The following is a 27,830-nucleotide window of genomic DNA, read 5'->3' as shown; positions in this document are numbered from 1 at the left end:
AGAGGGCGCGGATCGAAGAAGTTTCAATCCCCGATTCTGCGATTTCAAAAATGTGGAAGGCCAATAGTGGGATGTCCAAACGCGGCAAGGTCTGTCTTGGCGGAAGCTGAGATTCCGGTCACGTGACAATGCACCTCCAAGGCCATACATGGCTTGTTTTCAACATTTCAGCAACACTATTATGCCTGTCGACTGTACTCCGTATCTTCGAGTCGGATACTGCAAGATATGTGCGGCCCGCATGACACGGAATCATACTCGGCGCAAAGCAAGAAGAAGAAACTGGCATGATGGATGCTTTTGTAAATCACCCTATTCTATCTACGCAGGCTGGATGGTGAACTATGGCTTTGAGTCCGAGATCTGCACAACCCATTCCCAGGCCAGAGTCTGCTGTACCGCCACGATACACTCCCAGGGCCGATTTGAGGCCGTCATCGTGCTTCCCAACTGTGTGCATGCCATCTTGCCGACGCCCTGAATGCATGCATGCTCTTGTGTTACAACTCCCCAAGAACCACCTGTCAATACTGCAAAAAGCCACCCGAAAACGCCGTGCTGGTGCATTTTCCATAGTCCCCCTTGATCACATTCACCATGACTGACCTTCAATCCTTCAGCCACCAAGCACACAATACACCCTCACGAAATCATGCGAAGCCGAAATAATCGGCGCCCAGGTTGATTGCCGTCATCAGATTATTCTTCAGGGTATCGTAGTCATCGTAAGCGGGCAAGTCCAACTGGTTGAAGCAGGTATGGCTGGTAGGAAGGCGAGATTGGCTTGGATCCCTGCGAGTCTTTGTTAGTATTGGTGCAGCCGGAAGCGAAGAGTGTAAAAAAAACTTACTTGTGGATACTGAACAAGGTATTGCCTTGCATACCTTCGAGGTCTTTGAAGCCGTTGAGCGGGACCTTGCTGGTACCAGTGACGAATTGCAACAACTTCGCTCGCTCTTCATTGCTCATGCCTCTCACAATGCGCCAGAACCATACGACCTGAGGGCTGCTGCCATTGTAGTTGTGATATTCGGTGTGGGCTTTCCAATCATCCACGTCAATTTCCGGCAACCCGGAAATGAGCAGTTCGAGTTCCTGTTCGTCGAAGATGGCGATAAGCTCCGCTGGGATGATATCGTGGAAGCCCTTCACGAAATTCTCGATCTGGTCTTGAACCGAAGTTGTAAGACGGTAGCGTACTTGTGCATTGACGTATTCTCGCTTGTTCTCCTCAGTCACAGGAATGTTCCGACCATTGGGAATGAGGTCAATGACTTTCTCTACACCGAACTGCTCTTCAATGACAGAGAAGTCCTCGGTGATGACGTCGGTGATGTCGTTCTCCAGAATCCAGACCAAGCTCTTGTAGTAGTCGAGATCCATCGACTCAAGATCCTTGAGGTTTGGTTCCTTGCCGAGGAGACGTTTGTAGACAGCTCGGCTGAAATGGCAGTCAAGCACGCGGCCTTCGTGTAATGCCTTGCCGATAATCCGGCCGATAAACTTGAAATAGAGCAGGTGTTCGCCGTTGATCCAACTGAGAGGGCTGGGATGGAATGTAGTGCGGTCAGCAGCGACTGGTTGCCACAACGCCCAATCCGGATTGAACATGCCTCGAGCAAGTACTTGGAACCACTCTCGAGTGACACCGCCTGCGTCCACGCCTTCTTCGCCGTTGAAGCGAATGTTGAGCTTGCCATACTTCATCTCCTCGGCGGATTTGTAGTACAAGGCCTTGTATGAATCCAAAAAGACTTGGTCACGGCGGACATTGAGCTGCAGTGGTGGCTGGATATGCCGCTGCTGATGCAAACGAGAATGTATCAGCTTGGTAAAGTAGGCGCGCTTGTTGTCGAAGTCAAGTACTTTGGGATTCTTGACCAGCAAGCTGAAGCTGCCATTACCTTGCATCAGCTTTGGAGACTGGCGGATGATGTCGTTGAGTATCTTGCGGTGCTCTGTTGTGAAGTTAAAGAACAGCTCTTGCAGCTCGTCCATGGCTTCCGGTGCAGGACTTCCCGGCGCTTGCTCCTTGATCTGACGGGCGAGCATCGAGTCCTTGAGAGAGGTATTCTTGCAGACCACCAACAACGACTCGATCAACGGTAAGAGAATCGTAGCGAAGCTGGCGATATTCTCTTTCTCACGGACAGTGGTCAGGCAGTCGCTCAACTTGGTCCATAGTGGTTTGAGACCTAGGCTGTCGTAGGAAGACGTCAGGATGCTTCTGACGACGGCATTCTCAGCACCATCTTCAGTCTCGACTTTGGGTGCAGACAGATAGTCCAGGGCCTGGAGAACTCGTAGCAGCTTCACCTGATCGGAGCCCGAGTGGGAAAACTTGGTAGACGAGAGAACATGTAGATCGGTGATCGATTGCGCTTCTTTGAGCTGGGGCACCAGTTCGTCCAGGTCTCTGCAGATGGCCTCCGAAAGTTCCTGAATGTGATGGATCAATTCTTTGCTGAAAACGTCGGACGTGCCAGGTATGCTTGAAAGGTTGGACATAGTCTCCAGGGTGGAGTGGAAAGTGTCACTATTGCACTCAGGAGCCACGAAGATGGTTACGATAAGTTGCAAATTGTGTTGCGAGATCTCTGGAGGTTCAAATACCTTCTTGGATTTGCCTTCCTCGGTCGTTAAGTCTTCGTTGCTGGTATTGGCAACCTCGTCGGCTGCTGGGGCTGTCGTCTCGGTGTGCTGAGTTGCACTTCCAGAAGCATCAGTCCCGCCAGCAGGCGCTGGAGCATCATGAATCTCCACATCCGTGTCCGGTTGCCCAAGTTGTGCCGCCTCATCAGGTACTGTCGAAGCAGCACCTGCCGCGGCGTTGCTGACTTCGGCATTGGTGGGTCTAGGCTCATTCGAGTCCTTGTCCTTGTCCTTCTTCAGAAGGTTCTGCAACGGCTGAGTAACCGTAGACAAAAGCTCTGCGAGTGACTGGAGACAAGAGGAACTCTCCACAATCAACTTTCGGTCCAACAAGCCGACGAGATCATTCAGAGGGTATCGGGCAGCCTTGGCTTCTTTGGCCTTTCCTTTCCCCTTCTTAGAAGCTGGACTGCTGTCGACCTCGCGAATGAAAAGAGTTCTTGAATGATAGTTGTTCTGGCATAGTTGCTTCAAAGCGGCAAGACACTGATCTACCACAACAAGGGGAGTGACTTCCTCGCTAACGCCACCTACAGGTTGCAAGGAAAGCGTCCGCTTGAGTGGCTGAGGCGTCTTTTGCGACGCGGTGGCTTTGGCTCTCAGGGACAGGTTCGCAAGACTGCGCTCAACTGCCGTCACGTCTGTTGAGCCTTCTTTGAGAATGACAAGAAGTAGGTTGACCACTTCTGATCGTGTGACTCTGTTTCCAGAGATGTTGCGAAGGATCTGCCACAAATTGGTGCGTAGTGACCCTCCTTGCGGGAGGAACATGAGGCGAAGTAGAGTGGCAACTCCAGATTTGTCGACCATTTGAATGATTTGTCGCTTGCTGTCCCGACCGCCCGCGTCTTCATTCTGTCTGTCATCACGAGGGTTTCTATCGCCTCTGACGTACTGATACAGGCGTCTAGCATGCGCCCGTCCCTCTGCAGCATGGCGTGGATCAAGTTGGCGGAGAATCTCTGGTGGTTGCTCTGCGAGAATAACACGTCGGAAGGCAGGGTCGAGAGTAGCCAAGAAATTATCGTTGTCCATCTCCTCTGGCTGTCCGGACGCGCCACCGGTGGCTGCAGCTTGTCTGCGAGCTTCCTCACGTTCCCGTCGTCGTTGTGCATGAGCTTCCTGTTGCCGAATCTCTTCTCGTATTTCATCTGGCAGCGCGTTGAGGAAGTCTGGATCTATCTCGTTGGATTCGGTTCCTTGTTCTCGAGCCTCTTCGCGGCGAGTGGCGTACTGTTGCATAATGACTTCTTCCCGGAGTTCCTCTGGTAATGCTTCCAGGTACTCGACGTCGATGTCCAAACCAGTAATGTCGAGTTGACGGCCTCTGATGGTGGTGAAAACGCGAGGTCGAGCTTCGGGACCGGCTGAAACGGAAACGGCACTCTCGCCAGCATCGGGAGCAACGGCTGCACCTGTGCCTTGAACATCCTCCATGGGATCTGTGTCGCCATCTCCATCCCGCGGGTGAGCCTCTTCCTGACCTCTGGCCTCGGCAGCGGCAGCAGCTTCAGCTTCCGCACGTAGCCGCTCCTGCTCCTCTTGCTCCTCTTGCTCTTTCTTGCGGCGTGCTGCTTCAACTCTCAGTCTCTCTGCTTCTTCGAGCTCTGCTCTCGCCTCCTCCTCTCGCTTGCGTCTGCGTTCCTTCTCTTCCTGTTGAGCAGGGGGAACCAAAACAGACATGACCCACACCTGGACGCGCTGGAGCTTTTCCACATAGCCATTGCCGAAGAGGAGTCGCGCCTCCTCTTGCCAACGTGTCATTGTGACGGCGGGAACAAAATTGCTCGCTCGTTGAGAGTCTTCGCGCGACACGTGGCGATGGTGACGCGGATCCCAAGTCGATGCCCGCCAGGGATCGCGGAGGTCTGCAAGAGGGGTTGGGATACGGAGGCGCACTTGACCACCCTCTATCTCACCGCGCTGTATCGCCTGGAAGATGGCATCAAGCACAGCTCCATGCCCGCCCATGCCGTGACCATCAATGGTCTGAAAAGTTGTCTGAAGAGGAGGGAAAGCCCGTATACCCGGAATAGCCGCTTCGAGACCGGGCGGAAGGACAATATTTGGACCAGTGTGCTCGGGTCGCTGTCGACTGTCGGGTTGAGGCCGTCGCAACAAAGGATTCGTCCCATCGTCGGCCCCTGATCTCCCATGCGGACCAAGACGACCTGAACGAGCAGAGGGATTGAGGTCTTCGCGACCTCCAATACGCCGCGTGAAACTCCAGCCACCAGGGCCACGGAGTGGACGGTGCCGTCGAATCATGGGGGTATGATCCCACATCAAATGATCAGCATGTTCGAGGATCTCAAAATCACGCTCGAATGCCATTTCTCCGTTCTCATCCATCTCCTCACCTTCTTCGTCGTCTTCGTCATCATCCTCATCGTCATCTTCGTCCTCGGGCTCTCCGGAACCCGCCGCTGGAACGATCAATTCTGGTGGGACTGGATGTGGCATGCCAGCTGGCCCATCCAAGTCGTGATCCCCCAAAACCCGGAGAAGATTGCTGAGGACCCCTGGAGCTGGCAGTCCGCCTTCGCCATCACCTTCGACTGCCATAATGTCTCCATCGAACTCAAATTGGTCGTTGCTCAGCTGGGTGATGGGATCTTGAACAACTCCTTCATGGTCTTCATCCTCGTCGTCTTCGTCTTCCCACTCGCCTTCTTCATCCTCAGGGCCGTCATGGAGGCTGTGGTTCTCGTCGTCACCATTAATCTCGCCGGCGTCCACATCATCGCCAACTTCGAAGTCGTCACCATCTTCGTCTTCCTCATCATCATCCTCGTCTTCGTCGGATTCATCATCGTCTTCGTCTTCATCGGTATCGACGTCCATGCCCTGGTCATTAACCACAAACTCAATATCCATTGGCACGTCACCCGGAAGGCCTTCGATCTCGCCTTCAGGCCCCATTTCGCCTTCTTCCTCCTCATCGCTAACGGCTTCGTCGTCGTTCCCGCCAGCAACAAGGCCATTGTCATACTCCATCTCGTCTCCATATTCCTCGTCATACATCTCCTCATCCTCGTCGTCCTCGTCATCTTCAGAGTCAGACTCGTCAGGATCACGGTTGGGATCGAGCATGCCGAGCGCCGAGTTTCGGAACAGATCTGGAGTTTCTTCTCGTTCTTCCTCATCGACGTCAGACACCGATGATGCAGACGAAATGACATCGTCGGACATGGTGCTGACCACTGAAGTCAAGTCTGGGGATGACGTGGTGAATGAGCTGGCTAACGAGGTGAGCTCCTGCAAAGGACGTAGGATAAATTTGACGACTCTGCGCGAGCCAGGATATGCAAGATCGATTTCGGCAAGGGAGCTTGTCAAGACCGAGATCAGGTTCTTCTCAAACATCATACGGGCAAGAACCTTGTACGACGTGTTCTGGGATCCGGCAGTTCCTTCAGGCACAGCAGGCTTTGTTAGAAGTCGATTGAACATATCAGCAAGGCACAGTAAGCGACTGTACTTCATCTGAAGACTCTCCGTCGACGAGGTTGCATCCTTGTATGCTTTGATTGCGTGCTCGAGCACAAATCTACGCACAAAAGTCAGGTCTGGCTCATTGTCAACGTCGTCGATCTGTGGTTGTGTCGAGTATCTCTGAGCAGGGGCGATGGTGCCAGACTCTCCTGTCTTGGAACACAAAGCCACTACAACACGGATTGCCCAGTCGCTTGTAAGCAACTTCTTCTTGAACTGGAGTGAATCTTCCTTGTCAACGTAGCATGACGGTATCAAGCCGTTGAGGAAATAGTTGAGTATGCTTGAGCGAGGCTTCGACGGAGTACCTGCCATTGGATCTGCTTTGCGAGAGAAATTTATGAACTCCACCTTCGTACGGTTGTAAGAGTGTAAAAGCTCTGTCAGGCTGTACATCAAGAAGCATCGGTAAGAGAAGATGGGATGCTCTTCCGGCTTGAACTTGGCCTTTTCTGGCTTTGGCCGAGTGTTGTCAGCAACAGTGCCTTCAGAGGCTCCTGCAGAATCCTGCAGAGTTTGATCGGCGGATCCATTGGTGGTGACTGCGGAGGACGCTTGGGGAGTGACTTCCTTGTCCTCGACATCTTTGTAGTTCAACAGCTCCGAAAGGATGAAATGGATGACCCCATCCGGATGCTCGACCACAGGAGGCCTCATTTCCGGTGCCTTGGACTTGCCGGCTTCCTCCACCGTCGCTTGAGGCACTTCAATACTGCTTGCCGGTTGCGCTGCGCTGTCGATGGCACCGTCATGTAGTCGCACCTGCTCAGTTTGACTTTCCTCGTCCGAATGGCCCAGTGAAGTCTTTTTCAACACGACAGTGGCGACACCGCCAGACTGGGGTTGCCATTGAGACAATTTTACAGTCTCGTTGGTTGCTTCCACAAAGATAGAAGGAGACCGCACGGCGAGATGATATAATTCTCGCACGTAGGCGTTGGTGTCAGGGTTTCTAATTGAGCTTCGCGTGCTGAATAACGCTTTGATCTCACTGCACATGATCTGCCTCAAGGTGTCATCATCTTCAACAATGTGACGCAGGATAAGCATGAGGGAACTCTGCAAGCGATGTCCAACACCATTAGCAAGTTGCTTGACCATAAGAAAGAGTCGCTGGAGATTTCTCTTCTCTGCCACTCGCGTTGCGAGTTCACGCGTCCGAGTAAGCGCAACAAGCGCCCTGGCTATTGCGAGAGCCATTCCCTTGTCTTTGCCGACGCGTGGCAGCAGGTTGATCAGAGAATCAAAGAGTTTGACCTTGGCTTCTGTGGTGAAGACTGATGTCGGAGTGATGATTGGTTCGCTTGAAGAATCAAGATCGGTGGGTGGAAACCATGTCACCACCGCCGGCTCACAGTCTTTGGATAACATCTTCTCAATGATCAGTAAGACGGGCGCCACCCATGGGTAAGCGCCTTCGTCACTCTTTCCGTTTGCTGCTGGAAGACTCAGGAACGAGAGCAATCCTTCGAAAGAATCTTGGAATATGGCCACGGTCTCGTCGAACACTTCGGTGTCCTGGATGAGCAGAGCCACAAGATGGGCCGCAGCTGCAATCTTCTTGCCCTGAGCTTCGGTGATGTCATCTTCAACTTGCATAGAAAGCAGAGAGCTCGTAAGAAGGCCCGATGTGGTTCTCCAGTACTCCTTGGTGAGCTCATCGCTCAACTTACTGGTCGCGCTGATGATGAGGTCTGACAGTTCAAACGTCAAACCCTGGTGGTTGTTCAGGATGTTGTTGCATCGGTCGGCGAGGTCTTCCCTCACGATAGCTCTCTCTGCAGTTATTGATGCAACAGAGTACGATGATGGCGGCTTGACCTGTAGCTGTGGCTCCCGACGAGAAGGCTCGCTCTCACTGTTGAGGAGATTGCTGTTCTCCACCGCAGAAGTGCCATCCGCGGCAGCGGTTCCCCTAGGTCTCGATGTATGACCAGACTCCAGTTCAGAATCTTCACCGGATTCATCGACGTCTTCCATCTCGTTATCTTCTCCAGTTGGGTGCCCGTCAGCGGGAGCACCCACCGGCGCGCCACCGAGGGGATCACCCGGCCAAGAACCAATCTGCAGGGCGCTCTGCGTGCTGGAGGTGCCTGAAGGCTCGCCGAGGGCGACGGAAGGATCACCTTCTCTGTCAGGAACGGGCAACCGTCTCCGCCGGGTGCTACCTGTAAGCGCTCGACAGTAGTCCTCTGCCGGGGCATAGTTGTTTGGTGCCTGGGAGTTTGATCGATATAAGGCCTCACGGACGAGGTCTTCATCGTACCCTTTCTCCTTCAGAGCGTTGACCTTTGACGGTTCCAAGGCGTTCGGTAATTTCCTCCAGGTGAAAGGCGGCAGAGTAGGATGGCCACTGTCGGTCTGCACTGCTTCGTTCTCATGGTCACCATTCAACACATGCTTCAAGATCGACACTAGCTTCTGGACGACATTCTTTGACGCTTGATCTGCATATTCACTCTCCCAGATCAGCCGGGTGAGTGGAAGTGCTTCCATTCGAAGGTTGAGCAGCACTTGTGCCGGGACGAAGTAGTACGGGCGCGATGGATCCGTGTTCTTCATGTTGATCGACTGTGCGGAGTCCATGATACACTTAGCGTCCGTAAAATCGTCCAGGATATCGAGACAAATCTTCAGACCAGTGTTTGCGGAAAAGGTAGAATGTTCAACCTTGCACGACTTCAACTTATCGAAGAATTCTGTCCCGACCTTCGTCAGAGTTTGAACACCTCCAGCTTTACGGAATGCTTCCACAACATAACCTTGACGAATGGCATGTGTTGTGATTGGCCCCGAGGAGGAAGTGCTATCGTCGTAGAAGCAGCGGCGGACGTTGTCGAGAGTAACCACAAGGTAGGTGAAGCGAGGTTCGGTATTCTCGTTGTCTGCTTCCCCTGCCCCTTTGGAACCCAGGAAGTAAGGTTGCAATTGGGTCAGATATGCAGTCGCCAGGGCATTCGCCACTATGGTCGTCTTCTGTTTCGCAAAGGTATCTGGACGTCGGCGAGCCGCAATGCTCCTGCCAAGACGGCACAGGAACTCGGTAATGGCAGCCGGAGTTTCGATTAACAAGAATCGTAGAGTTTGGACATTCTTGAAATATGCCGTCTGTGTTTCCATACTCAGGTCGCCTATATCCGGCTGTGAGGATGGCGCCACTTCTCCAGATTGAGGCGTGGACTGGCCAGTAACCCGAGCAGCGCTATCCCGAATGCTCAAAAGCTTGTCGACCTCGTCGTTACCTGTAGAGAAGTGGTCAGGTCGAGTCGCAGAGAGCCAACTTTCAGGAATCGACCGCTGAAGAGCGACGTCTTCACGGCAACAGGCAGCGGAGATAGCGCCCATCATTCTGGCAATGTCCGCAAAGACATCCTCGAGATTTACCGTGGTGAACAAAAGATTCTGCATGTGTCGCTGATTGTAGATAGGCATGTGAAAGACCTCGCTAAAGACTTGAGCGAGGCAGAAGACTGCCATCATGCTTCTGACAATGCGAGTACCATTGAGCTCGACTTCAGAAAGCTCGGGGGCAGGGCTCTTGCCCCTTCCATCGGTCGTCGCCGAGGCTTTGATGAGAGGCTGGAAGTAGCAAGACCAATCCATAGGTTGAGACTGGGAGAAATGCTTCAGCGCTGAACACGCGAAACGTGCGCGATCGACCAGTGCCGGCAGGACAATTTGTGGCTTGCATTCTGCCATCATATGGACTGCGGAAGCCAGCTCCTGATACAAGCCACCGTGGCGGAATGGCTCGCTCGCAACAGGCATACTGGGCAATGTGATGAAGTCCAAGACAAGGTCACATCCACCGTGTTCAAGGAAATTGGTGCAGTGAGACTGGTGCTCGAAGAATGTCATCAGGAACGCGATGGCAGGTCTTGCATAGTCGCTAGCCTTGAGACCATTATCATCTTTGTCACTGGGAGCGGCCTTTGGCGTACTCGGCGGAAGTACTTCGTCCTCAAGTGTTAGATTGTCGCCGTTGGGCAACTCGATTCGTCTCTGGGTGGCAGGGCCGTCATCATCGGTTCGTAGCGGTGGGAGAATCTCCAAGGAAAGAGCCTCGCGCCCACCACAAGGTTCTGTCTCAAGCCCATCCTCGGAAGCTAGGAACAATTTCGGTCCGGCACCGAAGTTGACAGAGAGTGACCTGCTGATGTGGCGGACCCGGGCCAGCATGACCATGACGGCGCTTAGAACCGAGTTTCGCAGGTTTGGATGGTGTCTGACCAGCTCATCAAATGTCGAACCAAGCAATGCCAGGATATTTCCGTCACTTAGCACAGTAACATGCGCAGGAGACTCGAAGATCTCGAAGAACTTCTCCAACGCTCCAGATCCCTTGAACAACTCGAAGCCGGCGTTGGTGAGGCAGATGGCGCCAAAAACTTGAGAAACATTGACAATCGCGTCGACGACTGGTGGTATGCCTTGGGGTCGGTTTTGAGGGGCTGAAGATATTGACTTCGAGCGCTTCTCGGGCGGTGTCTCAGCAGAATCCTGGGGTGGGTTGACCGTGTTCAAAATGCTCTGGATGATACCCGCCTCGAAGATGACTGTATAGCTGGTCGGCTCGTTATGCAGAAATCCGCAAATGGCCTTGATCACCTCACTCCAAGTGTGCGCGCCGAACGCTGACAGCTGGTCCACAATGAGTCGGAATGCACGGAGCAGGGATTGAGAGTCAACCAAGCTTCTCAAAACGCGATCTGCCTGTGCACCTTGATGACCACTTATGTCATTGATCATGTCAATAACGGACCGGATGATCTGCTGATGTAGGTATGGAATCTCATAGTCCGTAATGCGTGTCTTTTGCTGTTCTGGGATGCCTTCGCCGGCCCTTAGGAGATCCCAAGCACTGGTTACGAGAGAGCCGAGGAGATTGCTGAGGGACTCAAATGCGTCGGCGGCCAGAAGGGCAGCCAATCCATCCTTGAAGTGGTGGAAGAAGGTCTTCATGAAGTCTAGGATCCTCAAGTGGACCTTCATTGCTTTTCCGGTATAGATGCCTAATCCAGACAAGTACGACTTGATGAAGCTGCTAGCAACAGCCACCTCGCTCGAGCGGCCATGATGTCCGGCGACCTCGATAAGCGTTCTGGGTATAGTAAAGGTGGCTTCCCTCCACTCGTCGCCAGCCAAATTGTCCGTAGCATCGTTATCCTTGGCAATGTCCATCAGGCCCTTCTGGATCAACTGTGAAAGGAGCCCCTGACTTGATCCGGCGCCCAAAGCCGTGCTGATTTCCGAAGCGCAGAACTTTGAATGTGCCAGGAATGACATTGTCCACATAGCGAGCGTCTGAAGAGACATGGGAACGGCGTTATGCCCTTTCTTATTGTCGTGCAAGAGAGTAACGAGCTGCTGAATGAATTCTTGAGGCTTCTCCACCGAGAACAGTTTCTGGGAGAGGTCCGGTTCGCTGCAAACATTTGCCAGGCACGCGACTGCTAGCAATCGGATCTCCAGAAGCTGCTTCCGGGTCTTCGCTGACGCCGCCAGACCGTAGGCAACACGGAGCTGGTGCAGCAGCTCGTAACGCACCTTGGACGGCATGTCGTCAGACTGACTGTCGCGCAATATCACTTCGATACTGCTGCTCGCCAGGTCGGAAGCTGAAAGTTCAATGTGCTTCATATTTGCCTCTGCGCCAGTAGCTGCGGTCCGATGGCCGGTCTCGTTGGGCGAGGCAGCGGTGCCTGCTGAACTGGGTCCCGGTGCGTGGCGCGTCGGCGTAGGTGTGGGTGGAGGTTCTGACGGCTGAGAGGATTCAGCGGCTGTAGGCTTCTGTTCCGAGACCGTGGGCGACCATGCAACCTTGACGTGTGCCCAAACAGACCAGTCTCGATCAGGTGCAGCTGTCGAGGATTTGGCCTGTGGGGCGTCTCTGCAGAGAGAGCGGAAGTCGTTCGGAGAGACTGCAACCGATCCGCGCCTGGCTTTGCTCCCGGGCAAGGTTTTCTCTTTCGACTTAACCTTGACAGGCGAAGGCGGTCCACGCTTACCGGCAGCAGAGGACGCTGGTGGTTGGCCCAGAGGCAAAGCGAGTTTCTGAAGACGTTCAAGATCGAGGTCGTAGAAATTGCCGGCGTGGTGGGCCGGTGGCCGCATGCCTGCATACCGCTGGGCCAGAGCAAAAGCAATGCGCAAAGTACTGTGCAGGAGGGAAAGGGACGTGGTGTTCAACAAGTCGTTCAAGCGGTCGGTGCTGTTGTAGACTGCTCGGTTGGCACATTTGTCCACCAGAAGCTTCGAAAAGGCCAGGATCGCCTCCACTAATTCCCTATCGCCTTCAGCACCGAAGCCTCGCTCTTTCAGTCCTCTCTCGTCTATACCAGAACTCCCTTCGAGGAGCAGAGTCGAGCCGAAAGGTACGGTCTGCGGACCTCTGTCCAAGCCATACTTCGAGTTGAATGCCTGGAGGATGTCGTCGAACCGGTCAAGAGCTTCTATCCAGTTGTTGAGGTCCCCCCTCGGGAAGGGCCACGTCTGGGGCCATTTCGCGAGAACGGACGGCAAATCGGCATAGGGGACGGTGGTTAACTGGTTGACCACGTCTGATACTGCGAGCGTCTGTCACAAGAAATCAGCCCAAGATGCAAGAATTGTAGTCCACGGATCTAGACAAACCAAGGACACCTTGTGTTTCTCCTGCGCCTTCCTCGTAACCTTCCCCATCTTCACTGAACCCCAGCGGACCGCAGCATAGGCTGCATCAGAGGGCGAAAGGTGTGTTCAGCCTCTCGGGAGCGCACTTCAGGAATTTGAGGAAGTTGGTGAAGTGATGGGAGAGGTTGCGGGAGGTCGGCTTCTTGGGAAGACGCTGAGGCGCAAAGATACACCGGAAGGCGATGAGGGAGGGGTGTGGTGTAGCTGAGCGCTGATTTACGAGCCGCAGTCACTGGTGGTGGTAACGCCGGACTGAGTGTGCAGAAATTGTGACAGGAAGTAGTGTACAAGAGATGAAGATGAGAAGCTGAATACAAGAGATATGAGGTCGCACTGGCAAAGCAGGGTGCTGAGGTTTCTTTGATGAACAGGCGAGCGAAAAGTCTTGAATTGTATCTCTTGAGATGTGGAGTTGTGCTTTTGTGCTGCAGTTTACTCAAGTGAACTGGTTTCGCTTTACCTGACGCGCCTGGGGGAGAGGCACCAAGCCTAATGGAAATGACGTGCCCTGCCCCGTTAAGAGCCTCGCACTCCACCAATCACAGGAACTATTACTTAAGCCGGGCTGCAGCCTCGTCACCGGCGAGTCACTCGTGTCAACGGAAATGCCACCAGCTATCCCTACTGTTATTCATCGCCGCTTTCAACCTACTTCAACTGGCCTCCCAATGTACCATCATAGACACCGGGTACATCGAGAACGTGCTCTCTTCCACGTCCAGATAGCTGGTCTCTTCACCCTCGCCGACGCGCCTGAGCCTACCTGTCGACCCAGCCGCGCGATCCAGCTTCTTGAGATCGCCCATGGCTCTAAGGGTGACTTCGACGGTGGTGACTGCCAGTTTACCTTCCAGTGTCTCTATGTCGATGTGAAAGCTGATTATGTTCGAGAGCACGCTGGGGTCCGGCTGATGCCCTTTGAGTCCATCGAGCGGCGATTGTCCCTCACCTGTCGTGAGGACATGATCAAGAATTTCGGCAAAGATTCGCGCCTGACTGACAAATATCAGGGCCGCCAGAGGCACAATTTGGGCAGATGCTATCTCTTCGGGAGATAACCCCTTTTTGGCCACTGCCTGTATTGCTTGCAGACCATGCCGTCGAAGTGGCCCTGTGGAGCCCAAGTGAAGGCCATGGTGGTCCTTGACAGCACGGTTCGCCTCCTCTTGCACAAGATTGACAAACCGATGCCTTGCTTCCACATCTCTGTTCATGAGCACAAACCGCTGGGCAGGTTGTCGTGCGGTCGCGTGACCATGGATTGTGGACAGCAAAGCAATGAGCTCGGGTGCACTGCGTTGTGGTAGGAGAAACAGATCGGTAACAAATTTGGCGTGAGCGATATTGAAAACGTCCCGCACAACATCCACATATTGTCGGCCGGCAAGCTCGTAGCACTCGCTCTGCAGCAGCTTGGTGATGACGTTGCTGTAAAATGCTCCTGCAGCTTCCGGTAATCCGTCGCTCTCGAAGAGAACAAGGCCGAGATGAAGCCCTGGAGCATTGCCTAGCACGGGAGAAGCAGACACCTTGGTCACAGCTCTGTGTACTTCGGTACCATGTTGCACAGTACCAGTGGGCATGGCGAAGTCGTAGAGACTGGCTTTCTTCAGCTTGGCCAGAATGGCCTTGTTCTCTTCTGGGACAACCAAAGGATAGTGCGCAAAAATTGAGTTCTGGGTGTAGCTATTGGGCAACGCAGTGAGCACCAACTTGTAGAACACGCAGCCATAGTTGATGTTCAAATCGTAGTTGGCTGCATTGAAGCCCCAGTTGGTCAAGTTATTCGGCGAATAATCAACAGTATAGAATCGATCGCCTCGAACCAGTGCGACAGCATCAGAAAGGATTGCCCTTGAGGTCGTGAAGTTGGTGCACAGCCCGCTGCCAGGCAGCTTCGGCTCCTTGGCCGCCTCGACAACAACACCAGGATAGATTTCAACATTATCAGGATGTGCGTAGAGGCGGCGGAGTTGCTCGGCAATCAGAGGATCGGGATTGATATCTTCAAATTTCTTATGAGGCTCCAGCTTGAAGTATTGTCGGAACTCATTCAGACTTGCCAAGTTCCACGATCGGCTTTGCATGATCCCCAGCACCTCTATATTCTTGAGAATGTCGGGAACATGGTTTGCACCATAGCTACCTGCAATATCTGTCACGGAAGCCGTCCATATACTTGCGAGGTCTTCGTCTTGAAAGCTGCCATCAGGTAGCCGCTGCAAGCCGGCAAACTCCCGTTTCAAAGGATCTGGACTTAAACTGACGGCCCACTCATTGAGTGCACGCAGGAATTTGTCCATTGAGAGCGAAGAATCGGTCCCGACCAACCTTGTATATGCATCCTTTGTCCATTGCTCATCTCTCTCGGAAACACAGGAGTGCCAGCGGTAGACAAGATTGAATTCGGCCGAGACAGAATTGCCAGTGGCTTCGGGTATCTTGTGGCCGAAAAACGCACTACCTTCCTCGGATCTTGGATCGAGATTCCACAGGGTATCTGCTCGGTTCAAGTTGAGGATGGTTCTCACATAATCTTTGAGAATGATGTTAACGTAAAGCCCGCTGGTGACCAATCTTGCGGTCTGGAAGAGAGCTTCGTCGTAAAGCTCTTCTGCGTCAGCAGGCTTGGGTCGTCCTGGAGGGCGCAGAATTTTGGAGAAGCGGCCGCCCTCGTCGATGCGAGCAAGGTTTTCTGCTACGTGGTTGTGGAAGCGGTTGAACATGATGAGCAAAGCGCCAACACCAGGCGGGAATCCCAGGATTCGGATGTCCGAGAAACAGTCGGGTTTCAGCTTCCCATCACGCATTGTCCGAACAGCATGTTGGTCCTCTGTGGAACTACCGTAGAGGGGCGCCAAATCCAGGTATGACGAGGTGTCGGATATACTGAAGTCGTCATGATTGGTGCGAAAGATATCATGGATGATGATGGACGCCACGTAGAACAAAACGCTGGAGATCTTGTTGGGATGTGGCTTGAACTTCTTCCGAGACAGGAGCACGTCGAAGAGGAGCGCGGGATCAGGTCGAGCCACGGGTTGCATGAGTCGCGGACGTACCGTTCGCGCATAGGGCTGTTTGGCGGCACCCAGGCCTGGCCAGAGGATGTTGTTGTTGCTCCCGTCGGCTTTGCGATAGATGTAATCGGCTCCCAGGTACGACTGGGGGGGATGCTGCAGATCCGTCCATAGCTGATTCAGGAATGCGTTTGTCAGGGTGGCGCTCGTCCTGCTCGACACTGGCAAATCCGCCGCCAGTTGGACGATACGTTCCATGAGGTAAGTCTTGTCATCAATAGGCTCGCCATCGATTTGCTGTAGAGCAACATCTTTGACGGTTCTCAGATGCTTTAGCTGGAAGGTAGACTTTAAGACGTCCAACACATAGTCAGATTTGTCGGTCTCAGTGCTCGATGCAGAGCTACTCGCAGACCCTGAGAGAGATCGTTTCTCGGGATCCTTTCTTTTGTCACGCTCGGTGTCGGCCCCTGGCCTCTGTGATCTCGTCTTTGCATGATGCTCGGAGTGAAGCATGCCCTTCAGCTTCGAAGAGAGTGACGGCATTTCGGATCACGCTGCGGATTCGACAACAAGGCTGGTGTCCGGTATACCAGCAATGACAATTAGGTAAGGGAGACTGGAAGCACGGTACGTGGAGAATCAATGGTCAGACACTCAAACAATGCGCAATACCAGTACTCTGTGGGAAGTGGACGACGCTCAGCTTGCGATATGGGACGACACTTGCAGACTGTGCTGCCCGCTATATATGAAGCTGCTCGCGTCGGCGGAAGCCAAGTCATCGCCAGCCTCTTCTCGGCCGCACAGTCTTATCGGGCCCAGAGCAGGCGCCACGAAAGCCATGGGCTCAGCTGCAAGTCGCCCATGCAGTGTTGTTTACACCTAGTAGTTTCGAGATGTAGCTACATTAATCCTTACACCACAATAGAAAGCTCACAAGTCTTCTGAAAGCACTACTAACAGTAATGGTTGGATTACAGACACTTGAACATGGTAAGTATTCACAACGTCGATATGCTGTGAGTACTCCGTACTCTGTACGCGCCCACGGCTAATGTCACCGAGATGGGGACACGCGACCACGAAGTCATATGGAGTGCGGAGTGCTGATTATCACCTACGTACATAGTAGGTGGTTATGAAGCCCGAATAACTGCGACGGACAGGAATGACGATAATTAATAATGCTGGCCATTCAGGACATAAAAGTTGAGGTACTGTATGCGGAGTAGACCTTGCTCAGTACATACACAGTAGGAGGTGCACGACATAATTACCCTGTGAGCCTGTATGGTGATAGGTTGAGAGTCCCAGGGGCAGATTACCTGTCAGCAATTGAAACTTTAACCCCTGCGGTGCCCCTAAGCCAATGGAAGTACTGTAAGCTCCATCCGTGGCTCCCCAGAGAACAGCTCGCTCGCTTACCTAGGTATGACTCGAACGTCAACACCAATGGATACTTTGTGACTTCTCAAATCCCGAGAACTGTCAAGTGTGCCTTACGGTCGCCCTGCTGCTTGTCTCTTCCATCAATTGCAGGCAGACAGCTACCAGCTGAGCCGATGTTCCGTGGGCTGAGCGCCATGTCTCAGAATAAACGCCCTCTATCCTCGAACTGCCATGCTACCATCAAGCCACCAGCATCACAACAGTATCTCGCTTACGGTGTACCACCCAAAGCCGCTCTCCTGCATACAGAGTACCTGGCCGTTCTTCTCCTCGCCTCGTCCCTGAGGCGCTAGTTTCTATTGTGCTTGCAGTCCAGACAGTTTACTGGGGGTATTCCAACCTGGGGCATCATCTGGACGCAGCAGATAGGGGATCCCTATCCTCCTGCCTGCCATGTCGCATACAAGTTAAGTTTGTGTCCTCGTGCCATCCCCTGCCCTGCCTGCTTGTCTGGTAGATGTCAGAGCAATGCTCGTCCTCCTCGTTACAGGGGCGTTGCTGTTCAGCACCTACGCCAGTGCCAGTGGCACTTTAATCCCCATAACATTCTACACGAACTTTGGCTTTGACTCCGGCTGCACCACGCCCAGTACTCTCGCAACAAACATCTCCCTGGAACTTGGCGCTTGCGTTGTGACTCCCGGCCTGGGATCTTTCCATCTAAGCCCGTTCCCATGCGCCAGCGGGTCGGTACAGAACTACGTCTTCACCGATACAGCATGCGGCCAAGTTAGCAGGGACTACTATAGAGGCGGCGATGGGAGCTGCTACACTGCGTACTATGGGGCCATGGCCGCAATCATGCTGAGCTGTGATCAGGAGTCTCCTGAACCACCGAGCGCTACGACGACTATCCCCATCGCAGCGATTGCCACGGGTGCCTCATCCTCAACCTCTTCGACAACGCCGTCGTCTAGCAACGAGGGTGGAGACGACTCCTCGGCCACCAGCACCTCCACCACCGACACCTCCTCCTCCTCTGCCTCTGCCTCTGCCTCTGGATGGAACTCCCTGGATCTCGGCACACGTATCGGCATCATCGTGTCGCTGGCTGTAGGGATCCCACCAATCATACTCACCATCTACATGATCCTGCAGAAGAGAAAGCGTAAGGCAGACGAACAACAGGCTCAGGCTCATGGGACGCCCATGCAGACGTATCCTCCCTCTGCCCATATACACGGTGGGGGAGGCCTGCATGGATATTTCCCGCTTGATCGTGCTGGGAGCCAGCCGCAGCCGCCAGCGCCTACACCACAGTTGAACCGCGCTTACTACAACATCGATTTGGGAACGCGGGGGGGTTGACTGACGCGCTTTTCCGCCTTGCCAGGCTGGAGAGGAGCATTCGGTCGTTGAATAATGGCTTCGTGGCTGTCGCAAATGTACAGTAGAATGGCTTCCCGCTTATGGGATCGCAGTCACTTGACGCACTGGTGAACTCTCGGAATACCTGCCGTACGAACACAGTGGGTTGAAATCACGATGGTCGTAACATACGAGTAGTTGTTGGAGTCAACGAAGACTGTCTCTCTAAAACATACAGGAGCCGAGTCGTCCACATTATTTCCCCTTTGAGCCTTGGCCTCGACGCCAGATCGTCCCGCCATCTGTCAGATCCCGCGTTCATCTTGTCGGCCTTCACGACAGGTGGGACCCGTGACACAGGGGGCCCGAGGCGGCATCACCCTCGTCCGCGTCCGGGATGCCCACCTTGGCAGGCACACCGCATACGAGTACTGCAATTCGACTTCTTAAACATATTTTCCGCATCCTGTGATATTTTGTCAGTCACAGGCACGAAACAACAAGCATGGCTTCACCAAGACCCATCAATCTCCAAGTGCGTCCTCGAGGTACGAACGACGACAAGCATGTCGCTGAGTAACTGCTAACATCTGTGTAGGGAAGCCCATCAGGAGCTTGCCTGAAACTGTTGAAGTAAATCCGAATGCGGCCACGACCGACCTGTATTCCGAACTTGCTCGAAGAACCAAATATCCCGTTGACCAGCTCCGTGTGACCAAGGGTTCCGACGGCAGCGTTGTCACCAACAGTAAAGACACTACAGTACACTCCGCGGGCCTGCGCGACCAGAGCACAGTCTACGTGAAAGATCTCGGGACACAAATCGCATGGCGCACGGTCTTCTTGGTCGAGTACTTGGGCCCCATATTGATACATCCCCTGGTCCTGGCCTTGAGACCTTACATCTACCCATCAGCGGCCAAAGATGCATCACAATTACAAACCATGCTCTGCACGCTGATATGCTTGCACTTCGTCAAGCGGGAGTTTGAGACCTTGTTCGTGCATCGATTCTCAGCGGCCACGATGCCAATCCGGAACATCTTCAAGAATTGTTTCCACTACTGGATTCTCTCTGGTGTCATGATCGCAGCGTTCATCTACTCACCATCCTCCGCGGCAGCACGGCAGCCAAATTCTCTCCTATTGTTCCCAGGCTTGGTGCTCTTTGCTCTTGGAGAGCTGGGTAACCTGCAGGCGCATCTCACTCTCAAAGGGCTCAGGAGCGCTGGAGGCACGGAAAGGGGCATTCCTCAGGGATTTCTGTTCGATCTCGTCACCTGCCCCAACTATTTGACAGAAACCGTCTCATGGCTTGGCATCTACCTCATAAGCGGTCTCAGCTGGGGTGTTCTCATCTTTCTCATAGTGTCTGTCCTTCAGATGGGTCAATGGGCAGTGAAGAAGGAGCGAAGGTATCGCAAGGAATTCGGTGACAAGTACAAGAAGAAGCGTTTTACCATGCTTCCCGGAATCTGGTGAGCGATCTACTATCCGACTCGGAGCTGGAGGCGGAGATTGAGAAAGCCTGGCGAGTTTTGTGTATTTGAGTCGAGTGTAAGATAAAGATGGACACAGCAACCTCCAGGTGAAATGATTCTCGTATTAACATCAACGCGCTTTGTCGTCACTTCACTGTCACCGATATTCACCCTTTCATGACTTCACCCGTACTGGCTCTCTTTCGGCCCAAGAAAACATCAGAACTTCTCTCCACCTCGTCTGCATTGCCTCCTGAGTCAACTGCGATAACGAAAAAGCAGAACTTCTTTCCAACTCGTCCACGTTACCCTTCACGTCAATCTCATCGGGAGCCAGTCTCAAGTCGACACGATGCTCATTCTCGCCCTAATCACCTATCTCTTGACCATCGTCGGGGCTGTGCCCACCACTGGCATCGTCATTCGCAACGAGACGTCCTCACCCGCCAGTGATGTGCTCACCTTCAACATGGATCCCGACGTGCGACCACAGTGCGGTTACACAGAGCAGGTGAACATCAATGTCAAAGAACGAGGCGATGCAGCCACGACAAGTGACTACTGCGACCTGCTTTACCTCTACATCGTCAACACCGCACCCAACGGCAAGACCTCAAAGGATGTTGACCTTGTCTTCACCTGTCCTGGCACTCCTGGACCCATCGATCCCGAAGGATATGTGAGTCTGCCTCTCGCCTGGGAAACACATCTGTTCTTGCTCAATCAGCCTTGGTATAAGCTAACTAGTTTTCTTAGGGTTACCGTGACATTAAACTCATCCTCAATGCGCCATCTGTCGACGCCTTCCCCCGTGACCAAACCCGCACAGCAGCGACTCTCCAGCTTCTCAACCTGCACGATGGAGCCGATATCACAGTACCGGTGGAGGTGGGTTACTACATCTCCTCCAACTCGCAGCTGATCTGGCAATATATTCTTTGTCCATGATCTAGCGAAATGGCAACATCTAGTTCGAATCAATTCGATCAAGCAAACCCTCAACTTACTGGGCGGGGCGAGAAGCTCTTACTCGCACGGGATGTGCTGCGGACAGCATGGAGAGAAGTATCACTGACAATGAGCGGTGGACCAAAGTCGTGATGCTGGCAGCTCAGACATTCTAGCAAATGTCCAAATTGTTGAGAGTACTTTATGTTCTTGCGGCAGCCTTCGTCACAGAAACCGGCCCCGCCATAAGCCAACAGGTTTAGGCAGAGAAGTCAGCTGCACAATGTATGGCGACCCCAACGCCAAGAAACATGCTTCAATGGTCACGTCCTCGAGCCTCGATTGAATGCAAATATGGATACCGCTGGTAATTGTGTATGTTCTCAGTAGGCGTGACATTCGAGTAGCGGTTGAGAGTACTGCGTAGTGTGTATATCTAGTCCTCCGTAGTGATGCTGGTGGAGACAGCAGCCAATCGGAGCGGGCAAATCTGGCTGCGAGAATGCGGAGAAGACGGGCTCCTGGATATTGCAATAATGTTCGTGCGGTAATCGTACGTTCGTAACTGTACTGCACGCTGAACGCCATGTAGTACTTCCTGTTCAGCAGATGAGCCATGGCTTTTATCACTCTGAACCCGTGACCCTCTTTCCTCGAATCTTCTTGAGACTCCGCCAGGATGCATTTCGCGTTGCCACCGCGCAAGACTTCACATCCACCACCGTACGTCCGCAACAGCAACCTGGCTGCTGCAGCCCAGAGGCGGCGCAAGCAGATACAACTTCTTGCCTATGTGGTCCTCGGGGTCTTGACCGTTTATCTTATTCTCAAGGCCTTTCTTTCCTTTCGTGCTGCAGACGCGCATGACACTGGGGCGAGTTCCATTGACGGGCCCCAAGATATTGTCATCGTCACCGTATTTGACCATGCGACCATGAGCGAGGAGTATATGGGGATTGTAAGACTGAACAGGGACGACTATGCTGCAAGACATGGTAAATGCGCAATCGATCCCCGTGTCGCAACATTCCCACTGACCGAGACTTAGGATACAAGAACTTCTACACTAACACTACCGCCTACCTGAATCTCGTTGATCCTTCACCTTCGTCCTGGTCGATGATACCAGCCCTACGACATGCCTTGACGGAAATGAGCACAAGTACATTTTTCTGGCACTTGTCCGCCGACGCCCTCATCACAAATCCTTCACTCTCCCTCGAATCTCACATCCTCCAGCCACTCGAGGCGCTGATGCTCAAGGATATCCCAGTGGTGCCACCCGACTCGGTCATTCATACATTCGCACATCTCAAGCCGGCCCGTACACATTTGATTCTGTCCCAGGATATGGACAACCTTGCCCATACTTCATTGATTCTCCGCAATACCCCTTTTAGCCTTCAAACTCCGGACAACTGGGCACATTACTTCCTCGATGCCTGGTTTGACCCATTATATCGGGCGTATGCATTCCAGAAGGCAGAAAATCATGCACTGGAGCATCTGGTGCAATGGCATCCCACAGTCCTCGCGAAGCTAGTCTTAATTGAGCAACGCAGGATCAATTCCTACAATTATGCATCACCACCCTCGAAAGACCCCTTGACTGGGGACATCAGGACGCATGACAGCATGTGGCAGGAAGGTGACCTAGTAGTCAATCTCAAAGGCTGTAGGGACGGCACAATGCGTGACTGCGAGGAAGAGATGAGGTATTACTTTGCCAAATGGAAGAAAGAGGTGGAGAGGCTGGATGGTAAGAAGCCTGATTACGATCCCAGCGCCCCCAAATTGAAACCTGTAAGGGGGAGCTGAGTATCCCTTTCAGCGGGGTAGAAGGTTGTGTGTGCTTCCTCCTGGCCATCGAATTGCTCGATCCAATTTTCTGGTGTTATAGTGACAACAAGGCCGGAGTACTAAGGTCTCTTTTTCGGGTTGCATGTTCACAGGAAGGACTCCAAAGGGTCGAGAGCATAGCGTTGTGGAGTTCCCTCGTTACATTTTCAAGAATGGCTGACATGATCAATGAGAAGGATACTTTTTCGCAAGCATAGCGTCAGATTGTACGGGAATCAGTCCTCAGGCAAAATCTCCTCTCTCAGCGCGCCGCTGGTCATATCTGAGCACGGCCCCCAGCAATACCTGGGCGCCGACTGCGCTGTTTTTCCGTCAGTGAGGAACCATACTTGCAGTGGAGAAGCACTTACCAGTCCTCTGGGCTGCAATACTCCTGCGGATTATGGCTCACGCCGTCTTTGGTGACGGAGAAGATCATGCTTGTCGGACAACGACGATTAGTATAACAGCTGTCATGACCGGCCCCGCTGATCATATGTTTCCACAACTGTCCATCTGCAGCGGTCATTGGCAGTCCCTCACAGACTTCTTTCGCACTTTCCTCGACGACAGCAATACAATCCGGGTGGAAGTTGACAGCTGGACTATCAACCAATTCCTTCCATTCCACCTTGCAGCCTTTCTCGCTCTCTTTCTCTGCAATCCTGGCAAACTCTGAGCGACATGCTTGCTCGATCTCAGAGAGCTTTGGATCTTCCACGTGACGGATATCCAGGGTAAAAGTTACGGTGTGTGCCATGGTGTTGATGGAACCTGGCTGCTGGTTCAGAATTCCTGTTGTTGCCAGGCCTCCAAGCCTCTTCGCAATTGCATTCGACTCAACTATCAGCTTCGCGGCGCAGAGCATTGAGTCCATTCGAGCGGAGAACGGTGTGGTGCCGGCATGGGTGTCGCGTCCTTTTACCGTGATTTCAAACCATTTGAATGCTTGCACACCTTTCACAACACCGACCCTTCTTTTCTCGGCCTCGAGGATCGGACCCTGTTCGATATGGAGTTCGAAGTGTGCGGCGATCGGGAAAGCTTTGTAAGATGCTGCTTGCGACCCGAGGTACCCGATCCTCTCGAGCTCCTGCTTCATCGTCTTTCGCTGGCCGTCTTCACCCGCCGATACCTCTGGCAGATTCCAGGCGGTTTCCAAGGGGACAGCTTCGGCCCACACACCGGACGAGACAGCCATCATTGGAAAGCGGGCTCCCTCTTCGTTTGTCCAGTTGACAACTCCGATACTCCCTTCTGTCTCAACATTGTTCTCGTGCAAGACCTTGAGCACTTCAAGCCCAGCGTTGACTCCTAAGATGCCGTCATATCTCCCGCCAGTTGGCTGAGTGTCGAGATGCGAGCCGATCATGATCGGCGGCTGTGTGGTGTTCTTGCCAGGTCTGACAGCGAACTGGTTACCCATCTGGTCAACTGTGGTTTTGCAGCCCAGTGCCTCAGCCGTCTTGGTGAACCAGCCCCGTACTTGTTTATCGGCGTCGTTCAGACTCAACCTTGCCATACCTGTCTCGGTCGGATCACTGTCGCGGGATGAGTTATGCGCTCTTCTTCCACAGACAACGTCACTTACTCTCCATATCTGTGCGCCGCGCCGAATTTGCAACCCGTATGGATGGCGTCCAGCAACCGCGACTGATTGACTTTCAAAGCAGCTATATCGTGTTTCGACCGTGTGCCATTCACTCCGTTGACCCCGTTGATTCCGTTCGTAGCCATCTTTGCTCCGCTCGATTGTCTCAGCTGCCTTAAACTACTGCCACTCAATGAAGCTAAGGATCTGAGAGCAGTGGTGGATGCTTTGCAGGATTTGAGAATGAGACCAGCAAAAACCGTGGCGGACATGGGCGAGGATCAGAGAGCACGGATGCACTTCGACATAAAGCTTTGGACCAAGCAATATTGGCTCTAATATATCCCCGTGAACCTTCTACGAGTGATAGGACACGGCAGCCAGTGTTCGAGGAGTTGTCCGCAACCGGTGCTCATGCCGTCTGAGCGGACATTTGGACATCCCCGACTCTGTGCTTCGTGATCCGGGATTCCTAGCCACCTCGCCACTAATTGTACTATCCGCCAAGGCGAACATCTGCCTCCTCTCCTGAGATAGAAGGTGTCGTCCGTACCTCCCTTGGTGACGAGATGATGGCCTGCGACCAAAAGCTCTCGACTTGCAGTGAGACACCTGAAATCGCAGCAAATGCTCCGGAAGGCGCATGCAAGAAGCCGCCATTCGCACAATCTCGTCGAATTTTATTTCGTTATTTTCACGTCAACCACGAAAAACTCTCGTTGATTTCTTCCGTGTCAATTCACATGCGCCTCGTCTCTCTTTTACAGCTGTGTCCTGGTGACAGGGTGTGCTTTTGGTCTTTTCAGTTTCATTTCTAGCGACTCCGTGTTTTCTGCTTTCGTCCTCATTCTGGCTTCAGGTTATCAGGCTCCTGGCAGCAGCGAGCATCAGGAACATATCGCGCGAAAACGCCATCATGGAGCCTGACGAGTCGACTCTGGAGCAAGATATCATCAACGCCGGCCCTCAAAGCGCGACGCCTCCGTTGCAGATGAGCGAGCGGCATGCTGCTCCTGCAGAGGGCGTTTTTGACAAGCATCGCCATCTGGTTCAATGGGTACTCAATCATGATGGATACCTGGATCCCAACACCCAAATAGCTTTTAGCCCGCGCAAGGGCTATCACGCCGTTGTAGCCGATGGCGCCACCATGGCCAACGGAACCCGTATCGCCAGCTGCCCGATGCCAGCCACGATGTCCGTGCTTAATGCCCTGGATATCGAGCCATTCTCCAACCATGGAATTGAGTTCCCGAAGCCTTTCCTATGTGCACAATGTAGGAAATCGCCTGAGTGTTTGCAAGCTTTCTACTTGATGGAACAATTGATCCTAGGAATTACGTCGTGGTGGGCACCTTACATTGCCACGTTGCCAACGGTGGACGACGTCACGGCGATGCAGTTCGAGGAGGAGGCCGACCTGACCTGGCTGAATGGCACGAACCTCAGGGCAGGCTTGTCTACACAAACAGCAAAATGGAAGGAAATGTATCTGCAAGGCTCGAGTGAGCTGAGGCAACTGGGATGGGCAAACGCCCTCAACGGTTCCTACACATGGTACGTAGAATGGAACGAAGCTACTGGGCCTCTACTCACGCAAGTAGGCCGCGGTTCCGATGGGCTGCTTCGATTTTTGGCAGTCGGTCGTTTACTTCCCAGGTCCTTGACGCCACTCTGCCCGCGGATCTCGCACGTCTAAAGCGCACACCCCAGAAGTACGAGTCATACGACCTGGTCAAACTCTTTTCCGATCGCTTTGGAGTACTTTTGCCCTTGCTAGACTTGCTCAATCACAAGCCAGGGGCTCAAGTGGAGTGGCAAGCACGGTACAACTTCGTCGGTCTACAGATCCTGGAGTCGTATGAATCGGGCCAGGAGCTCTGCAACAACTATGGGCCACGAGACAACGAAGGTCTTCTCTTGGCCTATGGCTTCACTATCGAGAACAACCCATTCGACCATCTCGTCATTAGCATAAAAGCCCCACCCGCCTCGCCCCTTGACGTGGCTCGGAAGACTTGGAAACAGGATCTCCGATCTGATCCAGAGAGGAGATGCTTCATCTTTGACTACAAACACCCTGAGTCAACGTCAGCGATAGCGTTGGAGTTATCGCTCTTCTCATTCGACTTGCTCGACAGCATTTCCATTCTGTGCGCTAACGAACGCGAAATGCAGAGCATGAATACAAGGCGGCAGTCACTGATGAGCTTCTGCCTCCACAACAAATCGGCTAGATTCGAGGATGGCCGCATCATTCTTGCGGTGTTGAGTCAGCTATTACGAGAGTGCTCTGTCCGTGCGGAGCGCCTCAGAGCCACCGACCCATCTCGGACCGTCCTGGGCCTGAAGCCCGCGAATGCCAAGCAGCGTAATGCCAAGATCTATCGAGACAGTCAGCTGGAGATTGTGGAGACAGCGGTGGCTCTGTGCAAGTTCGTACTGAGATGTGCCATTGGTGGGACGTCGGGCGACGAGCAAACGTTGGTCGGCCTGCAGAATGAGGTCCCGGAGGCTGCGTTTGGGAATCTAAAGATGCTCGTAGGACGGCATGGACGACTTACTCGCCCTTTGGAGCTTCTCGATTGCAACGCCCTTGTCGAGATGGTCCCCGATTCAGATCGGCTCTGGAAGTGCCTATCTGAGCTAGAACAACATCTCCTTACAGCGGGCGCCCTTCCCGACTCCAAAAGCCGGCTGGCAGTCGCACTCTCTGCCCTGTACAGTGAGTATTCTCACGGCGTCAAATTACCTCATAGAATCACGGAGTGGATGAAGCAGCTGTTGGCCTGGTATCCTGTGGACCCAACGTCATGGGCGTATGTCCCTCCGCCTGGACCGTGGGAACCAGGGGAGCAGCCGCCAAAAGAGCTCATGAGCCTCCTGACTGCGCGGGAACTCATGTCGCCCAAGATGCCCGCGGAGTCCGCTGTTAAGCGATGGCTCAAGCCAGAGAGGCTATGTTGGGGATGGAACGTGATGGAAGAGGAGAAAGTCCCAGTTCCATCGAGTATTGCAGAGCCTGAAATCGCCGGCAGCCACCAAGATGGCGGCTCGACATTAATCTACTGGCAACGGTACTAGAGAAGAATGAGTCGAGGATGGAACGCCCTTTGGATTCGTTGCAGCGGGATCGGGATGTGGGCCAGGGATTCTCCTTGGATGCGTAGAGAGAACCTGGTAGAGAGACTCTTGATCATATTGGATTTCGATAACATGGAGATTGAGCAGCTCATGAGTACTGCGCAAGGAAAGGTAATACCAGCCGTGGCTGTCTCCCAAATAGCGTATACATTAGCCGAGGTATTGCCGGGTCCCAAAGCAAGCTTCCAGCCAATCAGAAAAGCTCAATATCGAAGACGACATGCAAAG

At 53.3% G+C, this 27,830-nt stretch overlaps 8 protein-coding genes across 8 annotated transcripts; 5 read left to right on the top strand and 3 right to left on the bottom strand.

The window, feature by feature from the left end:
- Positions 1-650: 650 nt before the first annotated feature.
- On the bottom strand, positions 651-12,828 carry G647_00294 (uncharacterized protein; the record flags this gene model as incomplete). The annotated part of the gene is made up of 3 exons (XM_008723697.1): positions 651-792; positions 851-12,723; positions 12,781-12,828. 3 exons carry the CDS (start codon positions 12,826-12,828, stop codon positions 651-653), a joined length of 12,063 nt encoding a protein of 4,020 aa, XP_008721919.1.
- A 644-nt stretch (positions 12,829-13,472) lies between these two features.
- G647_00293 (uncharacterized protein) lies at positions 13,473-16,385 on the bottom strand (the record flags this gene model as incomplete). The annotated part of the gene is made up of 1 exon (XM_008723696.1): positions 13,473-16,385. One exon carries the CDS (start codon positions 16,383-16,385, stop codon positions 13,473-13,475), a length of 2,913 nt encoding a protein of 970 aa, XP_008721918.1.
- Positions 16,386-17,759: 1,374 nt separating this feature from the next.
- G647_00292 (uncharacterized protein) lies at positions 17,760-18,599 on the top strand (the record flags this gene model as incomplete). The annotated part of the gene is made up of 1 exon (XM_008723695.1): positions 17,760-18,599. The coding sequence occupies one exon, from the start codon at positions 17,760-17,762 to the stop codon at positions 18,597-18,599; it is 840 nt and encodes a 279-aa protein (XP_008721917.1).
- Positions 18,600-19,104: 505 nt separating this feature from the next.
- On the top strand, positions 19,105-20,081 carry G647_00291 (uncharacterized protein; the record flags this gene model as incomplete). The annotated part of the gene is made up of 2 exons (XM_008723694.1): positions 19,105-19,147; positions 19,198-20,081. 2 exons carry the CDS (start codon positions 19,105-19,107, stop codon positions 20,079-20,081), a joined length of 927 nt encoding a protein of 308 aa, XP_008721916.1.
- A 351-nt stretch (positions 20,082-20,432) lies between these two features.
- On the top strand, positions 20,433-21,028 carry G647_00290 (uncharacterized protein; the record flags this gene model as incomplete). The annotated part of the gene is made up of 2 exons (XM_008723693.1): positions 20,433-20,759; positions 20,837-21,028. 2 exons carry the CDS (start codon positions 20,433-20,435, stop codon positions 21,026-21,028), a joined length of 519 nt encoding a protein of 172 aa, XP_008721915.1.
- Positions 21,029-21,707: 679 nt separating this feature from the next.
- G647_00289 (uncharacterized protein) lies at positions 21,708-22,846 on the top strand (the record flags this gene model as incomplete). The annotated part of the gene is made up of 2 exons (XM_008723692.1): positions 21,708-22,023; positions 22,077-22,846. 2 exons carry the CDS (start codon positions 21,708-21,710, stop codon positions 22,844-22,846), a joined length of 1,086 nt encoding a protein of 361 aa, XP_008721914.1.
- A 264-nt stretch (positions 22,847-23,110) lies between these two features.
- G647_00288 (uncharacterized protein) lies at positions 23,111-24,604 on the bottom strand (the record flags this gene model as incomplete). The annotated part of the gene is made up of 3 exons (XM_008723691.1): positions 23,111-23,189; positions 23,239-24,408; positions 24,459-24,604. 3 exons carry the CDS (start codon positions 24,602-24,604, stop codon positions 23,111-23,113), a joined length of 1,395 nt encoding a protein of 464 aa, XP_008721913.1.
- A 770-nt stretch (positions 24,605-25,374) lies between these two features.
- On the top strand, positions 25,375-27,542 carry G647_00287 (uncharacterized protein; the record flags this gene model as incomplete). Its single annotated transcript, XM_008723690.1, has 2 exons — positions 25,375-26,015; positions 26,063-27,542. 2 exons carry the CDS (start codon positions 25,375-25,377, stop codon positions 27,540-27,542), a joined length of 2,121 nt encoding a protein of 706 aa, XP_008721912.1.
- Positions 27,543-27,830: the final 288 nt, after the last annotated feature.

This window comes from Cladophialophora carrionii (assembly GCF_000365165.1).
Source record: "Cladophialophora carrionii CBS 160.54 unplaced genomic scaffold supercont1.1, whole genome shotgun sequence".
In the NCBI taxonomy this organism is placed as follows: domain Eukaryota; kingdom Fungi; phylum Ascomycota; class Eurotiomycetes; order Chaetothyriales; family Herpotrichiellaceae; genus Cladophialophora; species Cladophialophora carrionii.
Note: the sequence above shows the minus strand (reverse complement) of the source record. Positions and strands in the feature narration are given on the sequence as shown.